This window comes from Phoca vitulina, unplaced genomic scaffold (assembly GCF_004348235.1).
Source record: "Phoca vitulina isolate PV1807 unplaced genomic scaffold, GSC_HSeal_1.0 scaffold76, whole genome shotgun sequence".
NCBI lineage: Eukaryota > Metazoa > Chordata > Mammalia > Carnivora > Phocidae > Phoca > Phoca vitulina.
The window spans coordinates 4,698,858-4,720,174 of NW_022589779.1; the positions used below are offsets into that span (position 1 = coordinate 4,698,858).

The 21,317-nt window shown below is 35.6% G+C and overlaps 1 protein-coding gene across 5 annotated transcripts in view; it reads right to left on the reverse strand.

Annotated features, from left to right (window-relative positions):
* The window catches only part of NAV3 (neuron navigator 3), a 579,712-nt gene that overhangs the window by 219,887 nt on the left and 338,508 nt on the right, over positions 1-21,317 (reverse strand). For all 5 annotated transcript variants that reach the window (XM_032393716.1, XM_032393720.1, XM_032393719.1 and 2 more), the window contains exons 4-5: positions 7,349-7,421; positions 4,697-4,880 (exon numbers count right to left, since the gene is read on the reverse strand). In XM_032393716.1, the coding sequence (XP_032249607.1) occupies positions 4,697-4,880; positions 7,349-7,421 (257 nt within the window). The remainder of the gene's footprint in view (positions 1-4,696; positions 4,881-7,348; positions 7,422-21,317) is intronic.

Below are 21,317 nucleotides of genomic sequence, written 5' to 3' on the forward strand. Positions count from 1 at the left end.
CCTTCCTTCCTTCCTTCCTTCCTTCCTTCCTTCCTTCCTTCCTTCCTTCCTTCCGTTTAGAGGGAGAGAGTGCACGTGTACACACACATGATGGGGGGGTGCAGAGGGAGAGGGAGAAAGAGAATCTTTTTTTTTTTTTTTAAAGATTTTATTTATTTGACAGAGAGAGAGACAGCCAGAGAGGGAACACAGCAGGGGGAGTGGGAGAGGGAGAAGCAGGCTCCCGGCTGAGCAGGGAGTCCGATGCGGGGCTCGATCCCAGGACCCCGAGAATATGACCGGAGCCAAAGGCAGACGCGCAATGACTGAGCCACCCAGGCACCCCGAGAAAGAGAATCTTAAGCAGGTTCCACACACAGCATGGAGCCCAACTAGGGGCTCAATCTCACAACCCTAAGATCATGGCCTGAGCTGAAATGAAGAGTCAGGTGCTTAACTGACTGAGCCACCTAGCTGCCCTATCTACCATTTTCAAAATAAAAAGTAAAACCAGAAAAAAATATGAGGAACTAGCTTTTATTTATATTAAATAAATGTAAATAGGATGTTTTACATTATGTAACCCAGCAAAGATCTTTAATCTTTACTCATGTGAAATCCTTCCAAAGATCATGGACAGAGAAATTTAATTTTTTATGTTAAATATATTCAAATTTTTGAGAATTGAAGACTTGATTAATCAAATCTTTATCACTCCAGATACAACCAAGGATTCCCTGTGAAGGATTTAAGAAATTTAGAATCTGAGTTCCAGTTTTATTTTAATAAAGATACTACAAGTGGATAATTCCAGTAATAATAATAAGAATCTCCACTGTATACCATTTTGAAACTCACTGGAGTTCAATATCATGACCACCCCCAAATCAAGAACATATTTATTCTACAAATTTTATAAATACACACAATTTTCACTATGAATTACTTACAATTGTAACTATGCATCTTCCTACTTAAAATTGGAAGCAGTCTTAACACAGATTTGTTAATTCTTACATTATTGTTTCAGAAAAAATTGTTGAAAACTGTGTGTAAGGTTCTGTGCTTATCCCTTTGGCTATACCAGTGATTAAAATATATTAAAAAATAAAAATAAAACATAAAAAAATACTGCTGTACTAATAATAGTGCCTACCTTTTACAGGAAAATGGCAATAATAAATAATGAATATAATAAACAAGTACATTGAAATTAAAGGTTGATTAAACTAAGAAAAAAGAAAAAAGTATGGCAAAGTACAGTGAGGAGTGGACATGGGCAGCCTATAGTGTTAAAATGGTCTTAGTCAAGGTAAACATCAGTGAGAAGGTAGCATGTGAGCTGTGGACTTGAAGCAGGTAAGAGATTTAGCCAAGCAGCTAGCAGACAGAGTATTCCAAGCAAAGGAATCAGCAAGAGCGCATCTCTTAAGGTGGGAGCAAGCCTGGGCTATTTGAGACCATTGCAAGGCTTTGAGCAGAGAGTGTCATGTGCCCAGTATGTTCAAAGTGTTTTATATTGTAGTGACTCTAGGGAACCTAAAAACAACCTCATGAGATCGATGCCATTTTTTATTCTCTTTCAACAAATGAGAACACTGAAGCACCGAGAGGTCAGGCAAGTTGCCTGAGGCCCCACAATTAGGAAGTGGTGAAATTCAGATCCAAGTGCAGGAAGTTTGATTCCAGAGGCAAACTTTGAATAACTAGAGTTCTAGTTGACACTGGAACAGGACACACACACACACACACACACACACACACACACACACGCAGGTATGTTCTCGTGTATATGCACTTACATACCCACAAACATATATACACAAGAGTGGAGAAAAAGCTGAGAAACCAGAAAAGGAGTGTTTGTTACCCACACTCTATTTCTCTTGATCCATGTTTTATTTTCTCTCTTGTGTACTTGTTAACCTTTAGGTCTAAGTGTCTGTTTAAATGAAAGATATTTCAAATGACTGAAAACATTTGGAGTTATTTGCAAAATAGCAAAACCAAGATAGAAATTCTTAATGTATAAAATAAATATTGTGGGAATATATACAGTTATACCAATTTATTTTAAATAAAAAGAACAAAACAAAACTCTCATTGAACTGAAACCATGTGTGCTTAAAATTTTTTATGAGTTGACAGAGAAAAATATAAGAATATTTTCTGGCTCAATATCCAGAATAATATAGCAACCAGTCATTTAAGCTATTTACTTGGGAAGAGCTTTAGAATTAACAGAAAGGCTTCATAAATCATGATTTATGACTCACATCTCAAGCAAATGAAGATAAATGTGTCACTGGGTTATTTTTTTCTGCATTAATTATGTTGGTTTTACTATGTAGACATAAAGTAAACATCCTTTCTTATGTATATTCTCACTATGGGCTTTTGAAAAAAACATACGTTGATTGTTGTATGTAAGTCCACATAAATTCTAATTCATAGGCTATTTCCCTATACCAAATCTATATAAATGGAAATAAGTATTAATGTTTGAAATATAATATTCTCCAAGACAGATAATAAATTCTATTAAAATGAAGACAAGTAGCCCCTCTACATCAGGGTCATAACTACTATATTTAATACAGCAAGTACTCCACATTATAAATTCATTATCAGTCTACAAAGCAATTAAAAGTAATTAAATTTATCACAAGAAAAATTCTTTAAGAGTCTACCTCAGTCTTAAAGGACACTGGTGAAAAGAATACTTTTCAAAACCTTCCGATGAAGGTATAAAATTACCATGCCTACTACATAGGGCTTTATATTTTTAAATAAAATATCGTTCCATAACAGCCATGCATATCTAGCAAGAATGAGAAAAACAATCTCCCCAGAAGGGTCATAACCACTGAGAAATTCTGGGCAAGAAATTCCACATGGCAGATACAGAAATAGAATGAGGTAAAGTAAAGACAAATGATACTCCGTATCACTTCCAGAGTTAACATGTTTTATACAATACCACTTAACTTCCTATGTTTTTTCAGCTACTATTCTTGCTTCTTGTCCATTCAAATAACTTAAACCAAACTTTAGGAAATATTATTTCTGGCAGTTTTCAAAATCTAGATCTCTTTCTACCAACCATCTCCCCCAAATAATAAATAAATAATTAAAAGAGCTATTTCCTCCCCCCCATTCTTAAAGAAATCGAAAGAACTTCCCCTGTACAGAATTTTGTTTTCACTTTGACTTCTGTACAATTTCACTTACATCACAAAAAGCCAGGAAGAGCTTTAAGAACAAAAGCATATCTGCATTACTGAGTAATGAGAAACATCTTTTATCACTCCCTGAACTATGTAGTATACCCTATATTTTTGATAAAATTACAGTTTTTCTTTATTGACTTAATAATTCATTAGTGAGTCAAATCCGCCAAAGGAAATAGAGTTTACATGGTCATACAGAGAAAAGAAGTATTGCTTAATATGAAGAAAGGGCTGGTTGACAGATGAAAGAGAAGAGGATTTCTGAACTGTTGAATATTTGACAATAAGTGGTGGGGGGGGGGGAAGGTGGTATGTGAATGTAATTTGGAATTTTACTCTAACTTTGTGAGTCAATACTAAATACCCAAAACAAACTCAGGGTAAACTGAGTGTTACTAGGTTTCAGGATTGCCTTCTTAAGATGGAAAAAGTTAAATATTTACATCTGTTTGATATGTATATATACTCTTAAAGATGATGAGTATTTGCATATTGAACATTCTCCCTCCAAAGGAAAAACAATCAGCTATTTACACAATAGAGCAAATGACCCAATATCCTGGTCATTGGTGAGGAACAAATGAGCAGCATGCATGAAACTTGTTAACTTCATTTCATTCTGTGATCATTTTTTGATGTGTCAACTTAGCTAGGTTTATTGGGTCCCACTTGTTCAATCAAACACTAATCTAGGTGCTGCTGAGAAAGTATTTTGTGGATGTGGTTAAAGTCCACAGCAGCTGACTTTAAGTAAGGGAGTTTATCCTAGATAATCTGGGTAGGTCTGATTCCCCACTTGAAAGGTCTTAAAGGCAAGATGGAGGCTTCCTTGAGAGAAGAAATTCTACCTGATTATAAAAGTTTTGGCTCATGCTGAGAGAGTTTCAGCCTGCCCTTCTTGCTGGGCTGCCTTTAGGATTTCAGACTTGCCTAGCAATCATGTAAACCACGATCATGTAAACCAATTCTTCACAATAAATCTCTTAATCCCTTCCCGGTTCTGCTTCTCTGGTTGAACCCTGACTGATATAATTCCAAATTGGAAAACAGCACTAAGGGCAGAGGGAAGGAATTTGCCATGATTTGTCAGCACCCCACCCCAGGCTGTGTCTACGATGCACCAACAGACTCAAGTCAGATGGACACATACTCAATAGCACATTCTAAATAATCTGCAGAAGGAAACAATTGTGCCACGTCACTCACAGGAAAGACATTTCACACACTTTGATACAAACCACAATCATCTTTAGAAAACAAACACAAATATTTCACCTTAAATTAATAAAGGCTGCTCATCCAACCAAAAGAAAAAGTGGTCTTAATTTCTACAACATCGGTCAAATTACATCATAACACTGATGCGACTACATAAATATGTTTTCTAATCTCACAAACAGTAAGTTGTTAAAAAAAACAACAACAACAACAACAATTTATATCCAGACAAGTTAATTTTACACACATGCCCTGCTTCCTGTCCTTACCTGGACTGCATATCTTGTTGGGTTTTGGCCTGACTGGCTTCTGCCTGAGGGGAGGCGTGGCTCACTCGCTGCTGAAGCTCCACCAGAGACTGGTAATACTGTTGCTGATGGTGTTGTTGCTGCTTGTAGCGAGACAAACTGAAAAACAGCCCTAGAATGGCTTTTAAGTTTCCATTTCTTATTTCTGTATCAAAGGGAAAATATAAAAACAGTAACATATGAAATGAATGCGGTTTTCCTTTTTACTTATTTATTTTTTTTACAAATGCAATTCCAGTTGCCATTCTTTAGACCAAATCTGTGAAGATAGAAATGCACCTCAAGTCTCGCAGTCACAGGTTCAAGCAAATCTGAATTTCTGAAGCGTGATAACATTTCCAAATAGCCTGGAGCTTCAGGGACAGAGTGATGGGAAAGAAGGTAGAACAAAACTTGTACGAGCAATGGTCTTTGCTGATCCTCAACTGCGATTTTTCTAGAGTTTGCTTCTTCCTGGAAATGGATGGGCTCTCTGTCCTGCATTAATCATTTGATTCAGCATTCTGCTTCCCTCACAAATACACAGCTGTTACCAACACAGTGATGGCTATGAACTGGAGAAAGCAAGCCACTTAAATGTTGGTTGTCCTACATTATAAATAATGATGGTGTGGGTGCACCTTATAATGACAACTGGATTTAGAGTAGCCCTCCTAAATCACCTAGCAATCAATTTATTCAAATGTTTATATATTTATATATATGACTATATATGTAATCTCCCAAAAGTAGACATTATAAGTATTAATTTTTTAATGGTCCACTTTTTCTCTTGACTCATACTACATATTAATAAATTACAAAGATCAGCTTATTCATGACAACAATTGATAAACGTAACTGTAAATCATAGTTCTAGTACATGGAGCTCCTAAATTTTTCTAATACTGAATAAAAAGATAAACACCCAAAGTAAGCTACAATCTGAACCTTGTTTTCTTTTGCTTGTAGTTATAATATAAAATTCAGAGAAGAGATGGAGGTAAAGCTTGAAATAAGGCTATGAAACCTGTAATCGTATTCTAAATAAAACATGCTGTTGACAATAAAATACATCCTCCTGTGATGTCAAGGTTTTATGTCTCCTTTTTGTAGTTTAGGAACATTAACAAACTATTCTGATTTCTTGCTCTCTGATGGTTTATAGACATCACACAAAGTATGCAGTGGAATTATTCATTTAAAATGAGAATGAGATGTTTCCCCACCTCCCCAAAACTTCTCACAGTTGCCATAATATAGAAGAGTTAGTCTGATCAATATGAGGCTACAGTAAGAAAGTATTAATGCTCTCATGTAAACCTAGATGATATTAAAGGTTTTAAAAATTTCTTGTTTTCTTACTATGTATATTTTATTAATCTAGAAAACCATTTTGAGCATTCATATATTTTTAGAAGATAAATGAAAATCATTGGGTTTCTGTTACTAAAGGATGTCATATGAGAAGGCAGAGACATAAAATGAACAAATGGTAACATTTTTAACTTACTTTTTATCACTGAAAAAGTAAAATATTTTCCTGGGGAATTTTACCAACTTTTATTCTAAATTGCAGAACCATCAGTTAGGTTTGAACCTAAGGTTTTTGGCCCCCAAATGTGTAATTTCATATTACACAACATATCATATAAATGTAAAAGACAAAGGAAATTTAAAACAAAAAATGAATACAGAAGAAAATTGGGAAAACTCAAAAAATTCTACTAAATGTTCACTATATTTCAGAAGCCACATAATTCCTCTTTTTCCAATGACAGCAAAATTTTTAAAACTTAGACCTGTCTAATATTTCTAGTATGTGTGGGGAAAACGGCTATTCAGAGCAAATGACTATAGTAGAAATATTAACCAATCTAAATTGTCAAAGTATATAGCAGTACCTAGAATTTTAATATATAAATTAATATTCTAATAAAATGGTGGTTATTGCAGATCTCAAAGGACTTGCTATTTCATAACCTTAGCAACTAGATTTTGTTATAGTACTTGAAAAGTTTTCCTAAAAATACATGTGAAAGAAAAAGATTAAAAAAAAAAAAAACAGAACCAGTTCAGTCTTTTTCTACTTTTCTGTATTTTAATTATAGTGATGATCTTTTAAACCATTAATGACTTTAAAGCTTTTACATATGACAGCTATTAAATATTTTAACTGCTAATTATTTAAGAACTCATGATGACTTAAACTTACCAAATATTTCAACCAGGACTACCAATTTGATGTGTTATTCATAAAATAATATTTGCAGATTAATTATACTATTTTTACCTGAATTTCATCTATCTATAGCATTATCTATGTATCCATCCATCCCTCTACTTAAGACTCTAAAAATACTGTACACTGGTGATAACATAAAAATGTTTTGTTAATCTACCCTTATCCCACACACTCAGTCATGAAAATAACAGTTTTGCCAAAATATGGAACATATATAAATAATTAAAGCATATATTAATAACCATTGCATTTATGTTTCTATTATTTTTGGAAACTTGACTTCATGTATTAAGAAGCTATGTACTCCCACTTTACATTTCCTGCAATATAAAAACAATTTTTTTTCCACAAACTTGGGTGTTATTGGTGACAACTGTGCCTTTTCTTACCTTCAGCGGATAGACCTTGAACATTTACTCCTCTGGCTGCTAGAAAACTAAGGCAGACATCAACATTTTCAATCTGTAACATGAAAAGCAGTGAAAAAGCAACTTAGAGGGTTATTTTTAAATAAACAAATGAGCTAAAATGAAACCAGAGAGTAAGATAAAGAAAGAATGAATACTTTACATTCATTTCATACTAGAGATCTTTACCAGAGTTTAACTAGAATTATTTTGGCTAATTGCAGAACGAATATAAAGCTCGCCTTGTCCAGTTTGGTATTTACAAACAATTCATAAAGGCCTGATCAAGAATGGCATTCTCACAGATTAGCAACCCACCTACTTAACATAAAACTGGATTTTGTGCTTCACGACTAAGTCTCGACGAAAGCATCCATACATAAGGAGGCTGTTGCTTATGCAAGTTGTAGAATGTTAGGATGTGGGTAATTGGGATTCAACCAGTAATATTTGGTCATTATGCCAGAGGGTTGATATAGCATGAAAGAAATAAAAGCGTATTTTCATCTTAAACCACAGCTAAGTCTTTACTTTAAAAAATGTATTTGGACTTCAACAGTTATGTATTCCTCTAATTAAATTTAGGTATTGTCTTTATAATTTAAAATTGGGATGCCATGGCTTTTAAAGTTATTTTTGATATGACTACCAGTTTGTAACCATTTAGAGTGATAGGTTAAAAACAAAAACCAAAAACCCAAATGATTGATTTATGTTAATTCATAGCTTGATCTCAATATTGATTATGGTATTATACAGCAAAGTTAAACAGCTAAGACTTTTTTTAAAGAATGTAGGAAACTAGAAAGTTCTAGTTCTTTATGAGTCATCTCCCTGGGTTGTTTTGGTATTCCATAAATCTTGAAATTCTACAGTAAATAGAAGATTTACAGTTAATACTTGGCAAGGTATTATTTTCTGTCCTATTAAATTCTCAACCAAAGCTATGCATAAGGACATATAAAGTTCTGCCAATGTCCTCTCTAGCTTAGCTTCACAGCAAGGTCAAAATGTCTCTTAAAGAAAATGAAAAAAAAAGAGATTAAAAATCTGTCCTTATAAAATGGACAACTATTTATATTCCTTTTTCAATGTAATTTTATGCAAAACTAAATTAATATTCGATGAGATGTTCTTTGCTTAAGAATGATTGCAGCTAAGGCATACACATTTGCTTTGAGAAAAATGATTTTTATTGATTTATTTCAAAGTAAGTGTTACTAAAAAAAAAAGTTAAGTTTTATTGAAATTATTCTACTGAAAAAAAAAAAAAAAAACCCAAAAACAAAGATTGGAAGTCAATGAATACATGACCAAACAAATCTTATTTTGCCCATCAGCATCTAAATATCCAGTAAGGCTATGGTGCTGAAGTATATTTTAAATCCTTTCCTTTCTTTACATTTCACTTTGCTACCAGGAAATAAGACTGTATAAGGAAGGAAATAAAGAGGAAAGAAAAGAAATGGGAAAAACAGGATGTTCTACTATATTCATCTAAAATGTCCTTTTAGGGGCACCTGGGTGGCTCAGTCAATTAAGCATCTGCCTTCGGCTCAGGTTGTGATCTCAGGATCCTGGGATTGAGCCCTGCATTGGGCACCCTGCTCAGCAGGGGAGTCTGCTTCTCCCTCTCCCTCTGCCCCTGCTTTTGTGCTCTCTCACTCACTCTCTCTCTCAAATAAATAAAATCTTTAAAAAAATGTTCTTTTAAACTTTTTTTTAGGACCATTAAAAACAAGTAAAGGAAACACACCAAATAATTATTGTGGTCTAATGCTAAGAGAATTGAATTGAATATTTTTAAATGTTTGTCTTAATAGTCCCGATGCTGTTGATTTCCTATCAATTATATACTTTTCACAGAAAATAAGAAGATTCCTGGTCCAAACATATATAATTTACTGAAAAATGTTCATAGGCTGTTACTGCCTAAATTTCAGTTACTTTTATTACACACAAACATATTAATTCACTATAAGACCTACAAAAGGTTAATAAATAGCATCTATAATAAGATTGTCAGATAATTTTTTTGGCTACCATTCAAACCATTTACAAAATAAACTGGTGTCTGGAGTGGGTATTAAAGACAAAACTCTCTCAGCATGCACCATAAATTAGAAAGGGAAAATAAAAGGGTCCTATAGAGAAAAAAGTACTGAAAACGTATTCAACAATATTTGTTTATATATTCAGGTATGGGTTTTTTGAGACCAAGCCCCAGGAAGATAGGGACTATGTTTTGTTCACTCATGTAGCTTCAGCAACCTAAGAGGGTGCCTGGTATCTAATAGGTGCTCAGTGCACACTTAAGGAAGGATAGAGGTAAAAAGGAATGGTGGCCAATCCATCCATATGGAAAGGAGTGGAGGGGTCAGGGAGAGAAGAGAGAGAGAGGGAGAAAGAGGGAGAGGGAGGAGGAGAGGGGAATAGAGAGAGAGAGAGAGAGTAGGAGGAAGAGGGAGAAAGAAGGAGAGAGATCATTTGATTCAGAGCCTATATGTTCAATTCTCTTTGGGATTTTTAAAAATATACTACTCTGTGTCTGACTCCAGACCAAAAAAAAAAAAAAAAAAAAATCAGAACTTCTGTGGGTTGGGGCTGAACTTCAGTTTGTTTTCAAATTTTAGCTCCCAGTGTCAGTCTTCCTTCCTCTTTACAGATTAAGCAACTGACTTCCACAGAAGATCTCATATAAAGATGAGCAAAAGAGGCCAACAAAGTGTTATACTTTTTATCCCCAATTCCCATGAAATTCAAGATGTACAAAAGTAAACACTGAAAGTAATAGCATAGTGATGAACTTTGGAAGGGTATAGTCTGGAACGTTGTATGGGGGGAAGAGGTATGCTGGAAGTGTCCTTTGTTTTGATCTGAGTGTGACTACACAGGTATACACATATTAAAAAATCAATCAGCTACATACTTAAGATTGGAGTAACTTTATATACTTTCTATGTTTGTTTTACTTCAATTCCTATTAGAGTACTTTACACTCTTTTATGTGTGTTTTACTTCCATTAAAAATAAAAATAAAATGATCAGCCCCCTGTTTTATTGAAAATAAAGGCATATAAGAATAGAAGTACAGAAACTTGACAGGTGGCTGTTGAAAGTAATTAAGTGAATGATGATGGTGTTTTAGACTATGGTGGTGGCAGTGAAAGTGATCCAGACTCTGGATAGAAGTTGAAGAAACCTAGTGGGAAGATATGGCATATAAGAGAAGGTGAGGAGTCAAGGATGACCACGATACTATGTAATTCATGCACTGTACATTTTATGCCTGGGGTATTTTATATATAACCCCTCATAGCAGTGATCCAGAGAAATTCATTCTCAGTTCTGTGGGCACTACACTTCTCATATGGTTCAGGTAATAGTCACATCCATAGCTCATGGACAGTCACTCCCAGGACTTTTACTTGCCTACAATGACATCATGCACAATTTGTTGGGTCTATTTGTGGCTCACATTTTATTAGTCCAGAGCACCCACTTTGCCTCTCTTTTCCTGTTAAACTTAAGCATGGCTACACAAAATATATAAAAATATTGACTTTGTAACAAAAATAAAACAAGAAGTTTCTAAGTTCTAAATCCACTCAATCACATCCAGTTTCTAAATTCTAAACCAGTCAATAACATCTACTCAGAACTTTGAAAATCTCTGGGTACACTGAGCCTTGAGGCTTTTGTATTCTATGAAAATATCTATTGTTATCACAATGCCTAAACAAAAAGACAATTTTGCTCAAATACATAAAAATGGACTTCTCTGTGTGTTTTCCTTATCAAAGACACAAATTCAATAGAGGTTGGTTCATAGTTTTGGACCTCGGTAGTTTCTATTTGTATAATTAATATTAGTATTTTGGAGCACTACCATTTAATTTTGTTTATGTCTTATAAAATCAAATCCTTCAATTATTCATTCATCAAGCATTCATTAAATTTATTTTATGTGTGGAATTATGCTCAGTCCTGCAGATATAAATTTCAAGACATAGCCATTATCCTCATATTTTCTAAAGAGCATTGACTCATTTCTAATATTTTCCACACTCCCATGAAAAATGAAAGGCATTTTTCAAAACAGAAATTTTGTTGTCTAATTTCATAATTGTACTTTCATCCTGATCCTTATGAACTTGCTAAATATAAGCATGTATATTGGTAAATCACAAATTGGGTTTCAGACAAGGAAAATAAGTGTTTTCATATCTTCACTTATTAAAACTCAAGACAGTCATCATTGTATTTGTGGCTTCAAAGTTTTTTAAACCTTTAAAAGGTTTAAAAGGTCAATATACATTCTTAACATGTTAAACATAGAGGATATACTGGAAATATTTGTATTTATTCATCTCATTGTTGAATAAACTATTCCAAAAATTGTAGAATTTTTTTTTTAAAGATTTTATTTATTTATTTGACAGAGAAAGAGACAGCGAGAAAGGGAACAAAAGCAGGGGGAGTGGGAGAGGGAGAAGCAGGCTTCCCGCTGAGCAGGGAGCCTGATGCGGGGCTCGATCCCAGGACCCTGGGATCATGACCTGAGCCGAAGGCAGACGCTTAACGACTGAGCCACCCAGGCGCCCCCAAAAATTGTAGAATTTTTAATTAACATAGTTCTTTATTGAACTCATACCCTTCAAGCTGCATGTTTTATGACACCTAGCCTTTTAGTATTTTTACTACAAAACTGGTATAACCTGTTTCGAAAACTGACTATCGGCATCTTTCACAGTATTAACGAAGTTATACCTTGTCTGTTCACATGTTTCTTTCACTTTTACTTACGGATACTTAATGACTATACTTAGGTCCTAAATATCTGGGTATGATTAATATGAACCTTATAGTTTGTGATTCAGTTTAAACCATGGCACCAACATTTAACAATGAATGATAAATTCATTCAGCAACTACTGTGTATTACATGCAAAGAGCTCTGCTAGACAGTGAAGGGATATAAAAAATGAATTATAAAGTCTTGGGCTTTGTGAGCTTATAAAATAGCTGGAGACAAAAAACACTGATAAATCACCATCACACAAGGCACAATAGGATAAATTCTAGAAAACATTTATAAACAATACTTCATGGCCGTAGAGAGAATGGACTTACCAATTTTCACTACACATCTGGGAAAAGCATCAGAGAAGAATCATTTAAACTTGAAGGCTACGTCTGACTTTGATAAGGTAGACAAGTGTCAGAAGGAGGGCTGGGCATGCCTATCAGAGCAACCAAGAGCAAGACTGCTCATAAAGATGTTTGAGAATAGATCATCCTAGTCTTCACTTTCTGCAGTTATGTTTACAGAGCTGAATTTGACCTGGAATTGAAAAGCCTTTGTTGCCCCTTGGATTCTGAAACCACTGCAGTATAAAAAGTGAAATAAATGTAAACCAGGTAGCAGATATAATACTTCAAAGTCTGAGTTCTCTTTACAGATGTAATGCATCCTGGTTAGGGCATGCCTGACGTGCTAGATAATGCAGTTATGAATCATACATAGAGAATGTTTAGAAGAATATGAACCAAATTTAACTTTTGTTATCTCTGGATGGTCGATTCTCTTGTGACTTGTGCTATTTTTTTTTTTTTTTAAAGATTTTATTTATTTATTTGAGAGAGAGAATGAGATAGAGAGAGAGAGCATGAGGGGGGAGGGTCAGAGGGAGAAGCAGACTCCCCGCTGACAGCAGGGAGCCCGATGCGGGACTCGATCCCGGGACTCCAGGATCATGACCTGAGCTGAAGGCAGTCGCTTAACCAACTGAGCCACCCAGGCGCCCCGTGACTTGTGCTATTTTTGATTAACTACATGTCCTATTTTTTTCATTATAAATGTGTACTGGTAGTGACACTATATAAATTAATTAAATAAATGTGATTTCAACCAAAATAAAGAGGTAAAATTGCTCAGTTTGAGTGAACCCCCATCCTATCATAGAATTCAAATAGTAATATAACTTTTAGCCTAAGATTTTAATCAGATATACATTCATCTGGAGACCTTTAAAAATGCAGAGTATTTTTGCATTGATTAAAATTCTTAATTTTTGTTTTCCTTCACTCATTCAACAATTAGTTTAGTTGTTCATTGAACATGTCCAAGTCCTTAAAAATATATAGTTTTATAGGACAGAGAGATATTTTCAATGTAGTGCAAGAAATGTTATGGTCTGAGAAACACAGACTCCTGGAGAAGTATGAAGAAGGGCCTATTTTGGACTAGAGGTCAAATAACTAGGAAATGAGAAAGTTATTGGTGACTAAGACTTATCTAACAGTTACGAAGATATTTTCATCTGAGGTTGCCATTACTATACTTTCTTACAATGAGAAAGATGTTGATCAGAGAATTAAATTGACATGCTCAAGGTCACACAGAAAGAATATATTAAAACCAGAGCCTATGTAATTAACCCCCACATTTTTCTCTTTCAAAGGAAGCTTGAGCTAGTCCCTGAAAGGTTATGAAGAGTTAACCAAATAAGAGGATGTGACGTGAGGTGAATCCATGGAAGGAGCACTATGTGAACTAGTCATGGTTGAGAAACATCCTAAGTTAAGGGACTGGCAAAGAATTCAGAATGTTGAGGGTGAATCTCACCTAAATCTTTCTTCACAACTTCATTGTTTATCAATGTGAGAAAAGGCAACTCTAAAAGCTGATAACTTTCAATCAGTTTCAAGATCCAAAGTGGGAGGTGAGATCACCAGGAGGGATGCCAGGAACAAGAATCTTGAAATATGGAGAATCTAGTGGCAGGAGATGAGGCCACAGAATCTGACAGACAGAGGCTGGCTGGGGAACATCCTTCAGGCCCTGGGAGGAGTCTGGGCTTGATCTCAAAGCCCAGGGAGCTAATGGTGTGTATTATGCTAAAGAAAGAAATGGTCAGTGTTGGTTAGAAGACATCTATTTTATATGACCACACAGTTCATACATAGATTTATTGATAGTTTTAAAAGTTTCACACATCGATTTCTACTCATACTATCTGCAGTGCTCTATGATTTTTCAAAATTATGCTTTAGTGTATTTCACTTAACAAAGTCATTTCTAACACATTACCTTCACAACATAGTATGTGAACAAGCTGCTTTTGGAAAAACCCTATACTACATGTCAAGAATGGAAGCAGGGAAAATGGTTGGGAAGCTACTTTTTCCTTCACTTCTCAACAACCTAGCACAGGGAGTTCATGCGGAGTTTTAAGCCCGTATATTATTTACTCCAAATGCAAAACCCTTTCCATCTTCACCACCATCTCTCGTAAATTTTTATATATTTCTTCCACTCAATAGAAACTTAGAGATATAACATACTTCTTATAAATTTACACAATTAATAAATAGCAGAGCCAGAATTCAAATTCAACCCTGTCAGTCTCCAATGAACTTGCTCTCTCTGCCACACTAAGCTTCCTACCATTGTAATTTAGACATTCTGACAGATATTTTGAGGCTCTGAATCAACCTTTCTACATGACTGAAAGGCAGCTAGGATACAGTGCCTGGCATAAAACAGGTGCTCAATAAATATCTGGTTGAAAGTAAAGGCGAAACTGTGTAGTAGGAAGGTAAAGACAGAAATAGTATGCAAAATCTACTTGTTCTATACATACTCTAAGTCCACGAGATTGAAATGCTTCTAAATTAAATCTCAAATATCCAATGCACTTTTACACCCAGTATATTAACATATAGAATGACTGATGTGGCCACAAGCCAAAGAATACTGGCAGTCACCAGAAGCTATAACAGGCGAGGAATGGATTTCTCCCACCATCTCTGAAAGGAGCACAGAACTACGGATACTTTGACTTTGGTCTTGTGGTACTGATTTCAGACTTCTGGACTCCAGAACCATGCGAGACTAAATTTCTTTTGTTTTAAGCCACCAAGTGTGTGATAATTTTTCACATCAGCCACAGGTAATGAATACAATATCTAGTCAATAAAGCAGTAGATATCACAACTCCAGCAAGGCTAAGAGTGAGCTGGGATCTGTGAGCATGCGGATTTCCAGGCCTTGCTCCCATTTGTTAAGCCTTTGGGGGGGGGGGGTAAAACATGCAATTTAATTTAGGTGCCTCATGTCATTGCAATGCTAAGCCACACTTCTCCCTTTTCCATCTCAAGTTACTTTGTGTTGTGGGACAGAGAGAGGGGGAGGAGATAGTAATTTTGTTTCACTGCAGTTTGTTTTTGTGCTGAGTTGATCTGTGGTTAGTTGCAAGGAGTCAGTTGATTAAGCAGGAGAGTATAATAATTAAAAGTTTTGCAGCCATGTAAAACTGGACTTGCATTCTACTTATGCAATTTATACAATATAAGAAATTGAGAAAGTTTTTATTCCCTTGAAGCCTCAGATTCCTTATCTATGAAAGAGGATTAAAAAATATTTTCCACAGTCAACACCCCGACATCTAATAGTAAAACTTACGAGTCTCAGAGACAAAGAGAAAATCCTGAAAGCAGCTCAGGACAAGAGATCTATAACCTACAATGGTAGAAACATTAGATTGGCAACAGACTTATCCACAGAGACCTGGCAGGCCAGAAAGGACTGGCAGGATATATTCAGAGCACTAAAGGAGAAAAATATGCAGCCAAGAATACTATAACCAGCTAGGCTGTCGTTGAAAATTGAAGGAGAGATAAGAAGCTTCCAGGACAAACAAAAACTAAAGGATCTGCAAACACGAAACCAGCCCTACAAGAAATATTGAAAGGGGTCCTCTAAGCAAAGAGAGAGCCTAAAAGTAACATAGACCAGAAAGGAATAGAGACAATATACAGTAACAGTCACCTTATAGGCAATACAATGGCACTAAATTCATATCTTTCAATAGTTACCCTGAATGTAAATGGGCTAAATGTCCCAACAAAAAGACACAGGGTATCAGATTGGATAAAAAAACAAGACCCATCAATATGCTGTCTGCAAGAGACTCATTCTAGACCCAAAGACACCTCCAGATTAAAAGTGAGGGAGTGGAAAAAATTTACCATGCTAATGGACACAAAAAGAAAGCTGGGGTGGCAATCCTTATATCAGACAAATTAGATTTTAAACCAAAGACTACAATAAGAGATGAGGAAGGACACTATATCCTACTTAAAGGGTCTACCCAACAAGAAGATCTAACAATTGTAAATATCTATGCCCCTAACATGGGAGCAGCCAATTATATAAGCCAATTAATAACAAAAGCAAAGAAACACATTGACAACAATACAACAATACAATAACAGAAGCAAAGAAATGCATCGACAACAATACAGACTTTAACACCCCCCTCACTGAAATGGACAGATCATCTAAGCAAAAGATCAACAAGGAAATAAAGACTTTAAATGACACACTGGACCAAATGGTCTTCACAGATGTATTCAGAACATTCCATCCCAAAGCAACAGAATACACATTCTTCTCTAGTGCCCATGGAACATTCTCCAGAATAGATCACATCCTAGGTCACAAATCAGGTCTCAACTGGTACCAAAAGATTGGGATCATTCCCTGCATATTTTTGGACCACAATGCTTTGAAACTAGAACTCAATCACAAGAGGAAAGTGAGAAAGAACTCAAATACATGGAGGCTAAAGAACATCCTACTAAAGAATGAATGGGTCAACCAAGGAATTAAAGAAGAATTAAAAAAATTCATGGAAACAAATGAAAATGAAAACACAACTGTTCAAAATCTTTGAGATGCAGCAAAGGCAGTCCTAAGAGGAAAGTATATAGCAATACAAGCCTTTCTCAAGAAACAAGAAAGGTCTCTAATACACAACCTAACCCTACACCTAAAGGAGCTGGAGAAAGAACAGCAAATAAAGCCTAAACCCAGCAGGAGAAGAGAAATAATAAAGAGCAGAGCAGAAATCAATGAAATAGAAACCAAAAGAACAGTAGAACAGATCAACGAAACTAGGAGCTGCTTCTTTGAAAGAATTAATAAGATCAATAAACCCCTGGCCAGACTTATCAAAAAGAAAAGAGAAATGACCCAATAAATAAATAAATAAATAAATAAATAAATGAAAGAGGAGAAATCACAACCAACACCAAAGAAATATAAACAATTATAAGAACATATTACGAGCAACTATATGCCAGCAAATTAGATAATCTGGAAGAAATGGATGCATTCCTAGAGATGTATCAACTACCAAAACTGAACCAGGAAGAAATAGAAAACCTGAACAGATCTATAACCGCTAAGGAAATTGAAGCAGTCATCAAAAATTTCCTAACAAACAAAAGCCCAGGGCCAGATGGCTTCCCAGAGGAATTCTACCAAACATTTAAAGAAGAATTAATACCTATTCTTCTGAAACTGTTCCAAAAAATAGAAATGGAAGGAAAACTTCCAAACTCATTTTATGAGGCCACCATTACCTTGATCCCAAAACCAGATAAAGACCCCAACAAAAAGGAGAATTACAGACCATTATCCTTGATGAACATGGATGCAAAAATTCTCACCAAAATACTAGCCAATAGGATCCAACCGTACATTAAAAGGATTATTCACCACGACCAAGTGGGATTTATCCCTGGGCTGCAAGTTTGGTTCAACATCTGCAAATCAGTCAATGTGATACAATACTTTAATAAAAGAAAGAAGAACAAGAACCATATGATCCTCTCAGTAGATGCAGAAAAACCATTTGACAAGCATTTCTTGATTAAAACTCTTCAAAGTGTAGAGATAGAGGGTACATACCTCAATATCATAAAAGCCATCTATGACAAACCCACAGTGAATATCATTCTCAATGGGGAAAAACTAAGAGCTTTCCCCCTAAGGTCAGGAACATGGCAGGGATGTCCACTATCACTACCCGCTATTCAACATAGTACTAGAAGTTCTAGCCACAGCAATCAGACAACAGAAAGAAATAAAAGGCATCCAAATCGGCAAAGAAGAAGTCAAACTCTCACTCTTTGCAGATGATATGATACTTTATGTGGAAAACCCAAAAGACTCCACTCCAAAACTGCTAGAACTCATACAGGAATTCAGTAAAGTGGCAGGATATAAAATCAATGTACAGAAATCAGTGGCATTTCTATACACCAACAACAAGACAGAAGAAAGAGATATTAAGCAGTTGATCCCATTTACAATTGCACCCAAAACCATAAGATACCTAGGAATAAATCTATCCAAAGAGGCAAAGAATCTGTACTCAGAGAACTATAAAATACTCATGAAAGAAATTGAGGAAGACACAAAGAAATGGAAAAACGTTCCATGCTCATGGACTGGAAGAACAAATATTGTGAAGATGTCAATGCTACCTAGAGCAATCTACACATTCAAAGCAATCCCTATCAAAATACCATCCACTTTTTTCAAAGAAACGGAATAAATAATCCTAAAATTTCTATGGAACCAGAAAAGACCCCGAATAGCCAGAGGAATGTTGAAAAAGAAAAGCAAAGCTGGCAGCATCACAATTCCGGACTTCCAGCTCTATTACAAAGCTGTCATCATCAAGACAGTACGGTACTGGCACAAAAACAGACACATAGATCAATGAAACAGAATAGAGAGCCCAGAAATGGACCCTCAACTCTATGGTCAACTAATCTTCGACAAAGCAGGGAAGAATGTCCAGTGGAAAAAAGACAGTCTCTTCAAAAAATGGTGTTGGGAAAATTGGACAGCCACATGCAGAAGAATGAAACTGGACCATTTCCTTACACCACACACAAAAATAGACTCCAAATGGTTGAAAGACCTCAATGTGAGACAGGAGTCCATCAAAATCCTAAAGGAGAACACAGGCAGCAACCTCTTCGACCTCAGCCGCAGCAACTTCTTCCTAGAAACATCGCCAAAGGCAAGGGAAGCAAGGGCAAAAATGAACTACTGGGACTTCATCAAGATAAAAACTTTTGCACAGCAAAGGAAACAGTCAACAAAACCAAAAGACAACCGACAGAATGGGAGAAGATATTTGCAAATGACATATCAGATAAAGGGCTAGTATCCAAAATCTATCAAGAACTTATCAAACTCAACACCCAAAGAACAAATGATCCAATCAAGAAATGGGCAGAAGACATGAACAGACATTTTTCCAAAGAAGACATCCAAATGGCCAACAGACACATGAAAAAGTGCTCAACATTGCTCGGCATCAGGGAAATCCAAATCAAAACCTCAATGAGATACCACCTCACACCAGTCAGATTGCCTAAAATCGACAAGTCAGGAAACGACAGATGTTGGCGGGGATGTGGAGAAAGGGGAACCCTCCAAACTGTTGGTGGAAATGCAAGCTGGTGCAGCCACTCTGGTAAACAGTATGGAGGTTCCTCAAGAAGTTGAAAATAGAGCTATCCTACGACCCAGCAATTGCACTACTGGGTGTTTACCCCAAAGATACAAATGTAGTGATCTGAAGGGGTACGTGCACCCCGATGTTTATAGCAGCAATGTCCACAATAGCCAAACTATGGAAAGAGCCAAGATGTCCATCAACAGATGAATGGATAAAGAAGATGTGTATATATATACCATGGAATATTATGCAGCCATCAAAAGGAATGAAATCTTGCCATTTGCAATGACGTGGATGGAACTAGAGGGTATTGTGCTGAGCGAAATAAGTCAGTCAGAGAAAGACATGTATCATATGATCTTACTGATACGAGGAATTCTTAATCTCAGGAAACAAACTGAGGGTTGCTGGAGTGGTGGGGAGTGGGAGGCATGGGGTGGCTGGGTGATAGACATTGGGGAGGGTATGTGCTATGGTGAGTGCTGTGAATTGTGTAAGACTGTTGAATCACAGACCTGTAACTCTGAAACAAATAATACATTATATGTTAAAAAAAAAAAAAAAAGAAGAAGATAGCAGGAAGGGAAAAATGAAGCGGAGGAAATCGGAGGGGGAGATGAACCATGAGAGACTATGGACTCTGAGAAACAAACTGAGGGTTCTAGAGGGGAGGGGGGTGGGGGGATGGGTTAGCTTGGTGACGGGTATTAATAGACGGCACATTCTGCATGGAGCACTGGGTGTTATACACAAACAATGTATCATGGAACACTACATCAAAAACTAATGATGTAATGTAAGGTGATTAACATAACATAATAAAAGAAAAAAAGAAAAAAAAAAAGCAATTTGGTTTAGCCTCAAAGAGACATGAGACCTAATATTGGTTCTTCTGTAGGCAGGCTCAGTGAGACCCTGTTCCTTTGCAGGTTTGCTGTGAAGCTAAACGAAAAATGCAAACAAATCATCCAGCACAGCACCAGATACACATGGCTGACAGTCAATCATTAAAGCAGATCAATAAGTGAAGCTGATATTGTTGAGTGATCTACAACTTGGTTTCTATAATATGATTTCACAATTATTATTTGTTATGTTTGAAACATGGCTAATACAAATCAAGTGGGCAATATGATTTTTCAAAGACATTTCATGAATTTTTATCTGTGTCTATCTAGATGAATCAGTTTAACTCAATTTACATTAAAATCATTTAAATATAATGTCATAAAGTAGCTAGCTTGGGCCTTTCTCCTGATATTCCAAATAATTTATCTCATCCAAGATAAACTTTTCAAATGATTATACTGAGATCAAATGAACAAGATTCTCCCTATTTCCTTTTTCTCTTTTTATAGAAGTAATTTTTATAACATTATTTGTCATAGGTTTTTAAGCTAAGAATAGCATAGTTCTTATTTAAAATGGCCTCATATCTTAGTATATTATTTGCCAAACTACAGTTTTGAAAAGTGTTCTGTTATATATTTTATCATTGATTATTATAAGTGGTCATTTTCTATGAAATTTCAAGAAAGAGTTTGAAAAATATGGAGCAGTAAGTCCTTTTAAAAGAGATTAGATTATTGAGGGTAATAAAAACTAAATTTATGAAAGGATTGTTA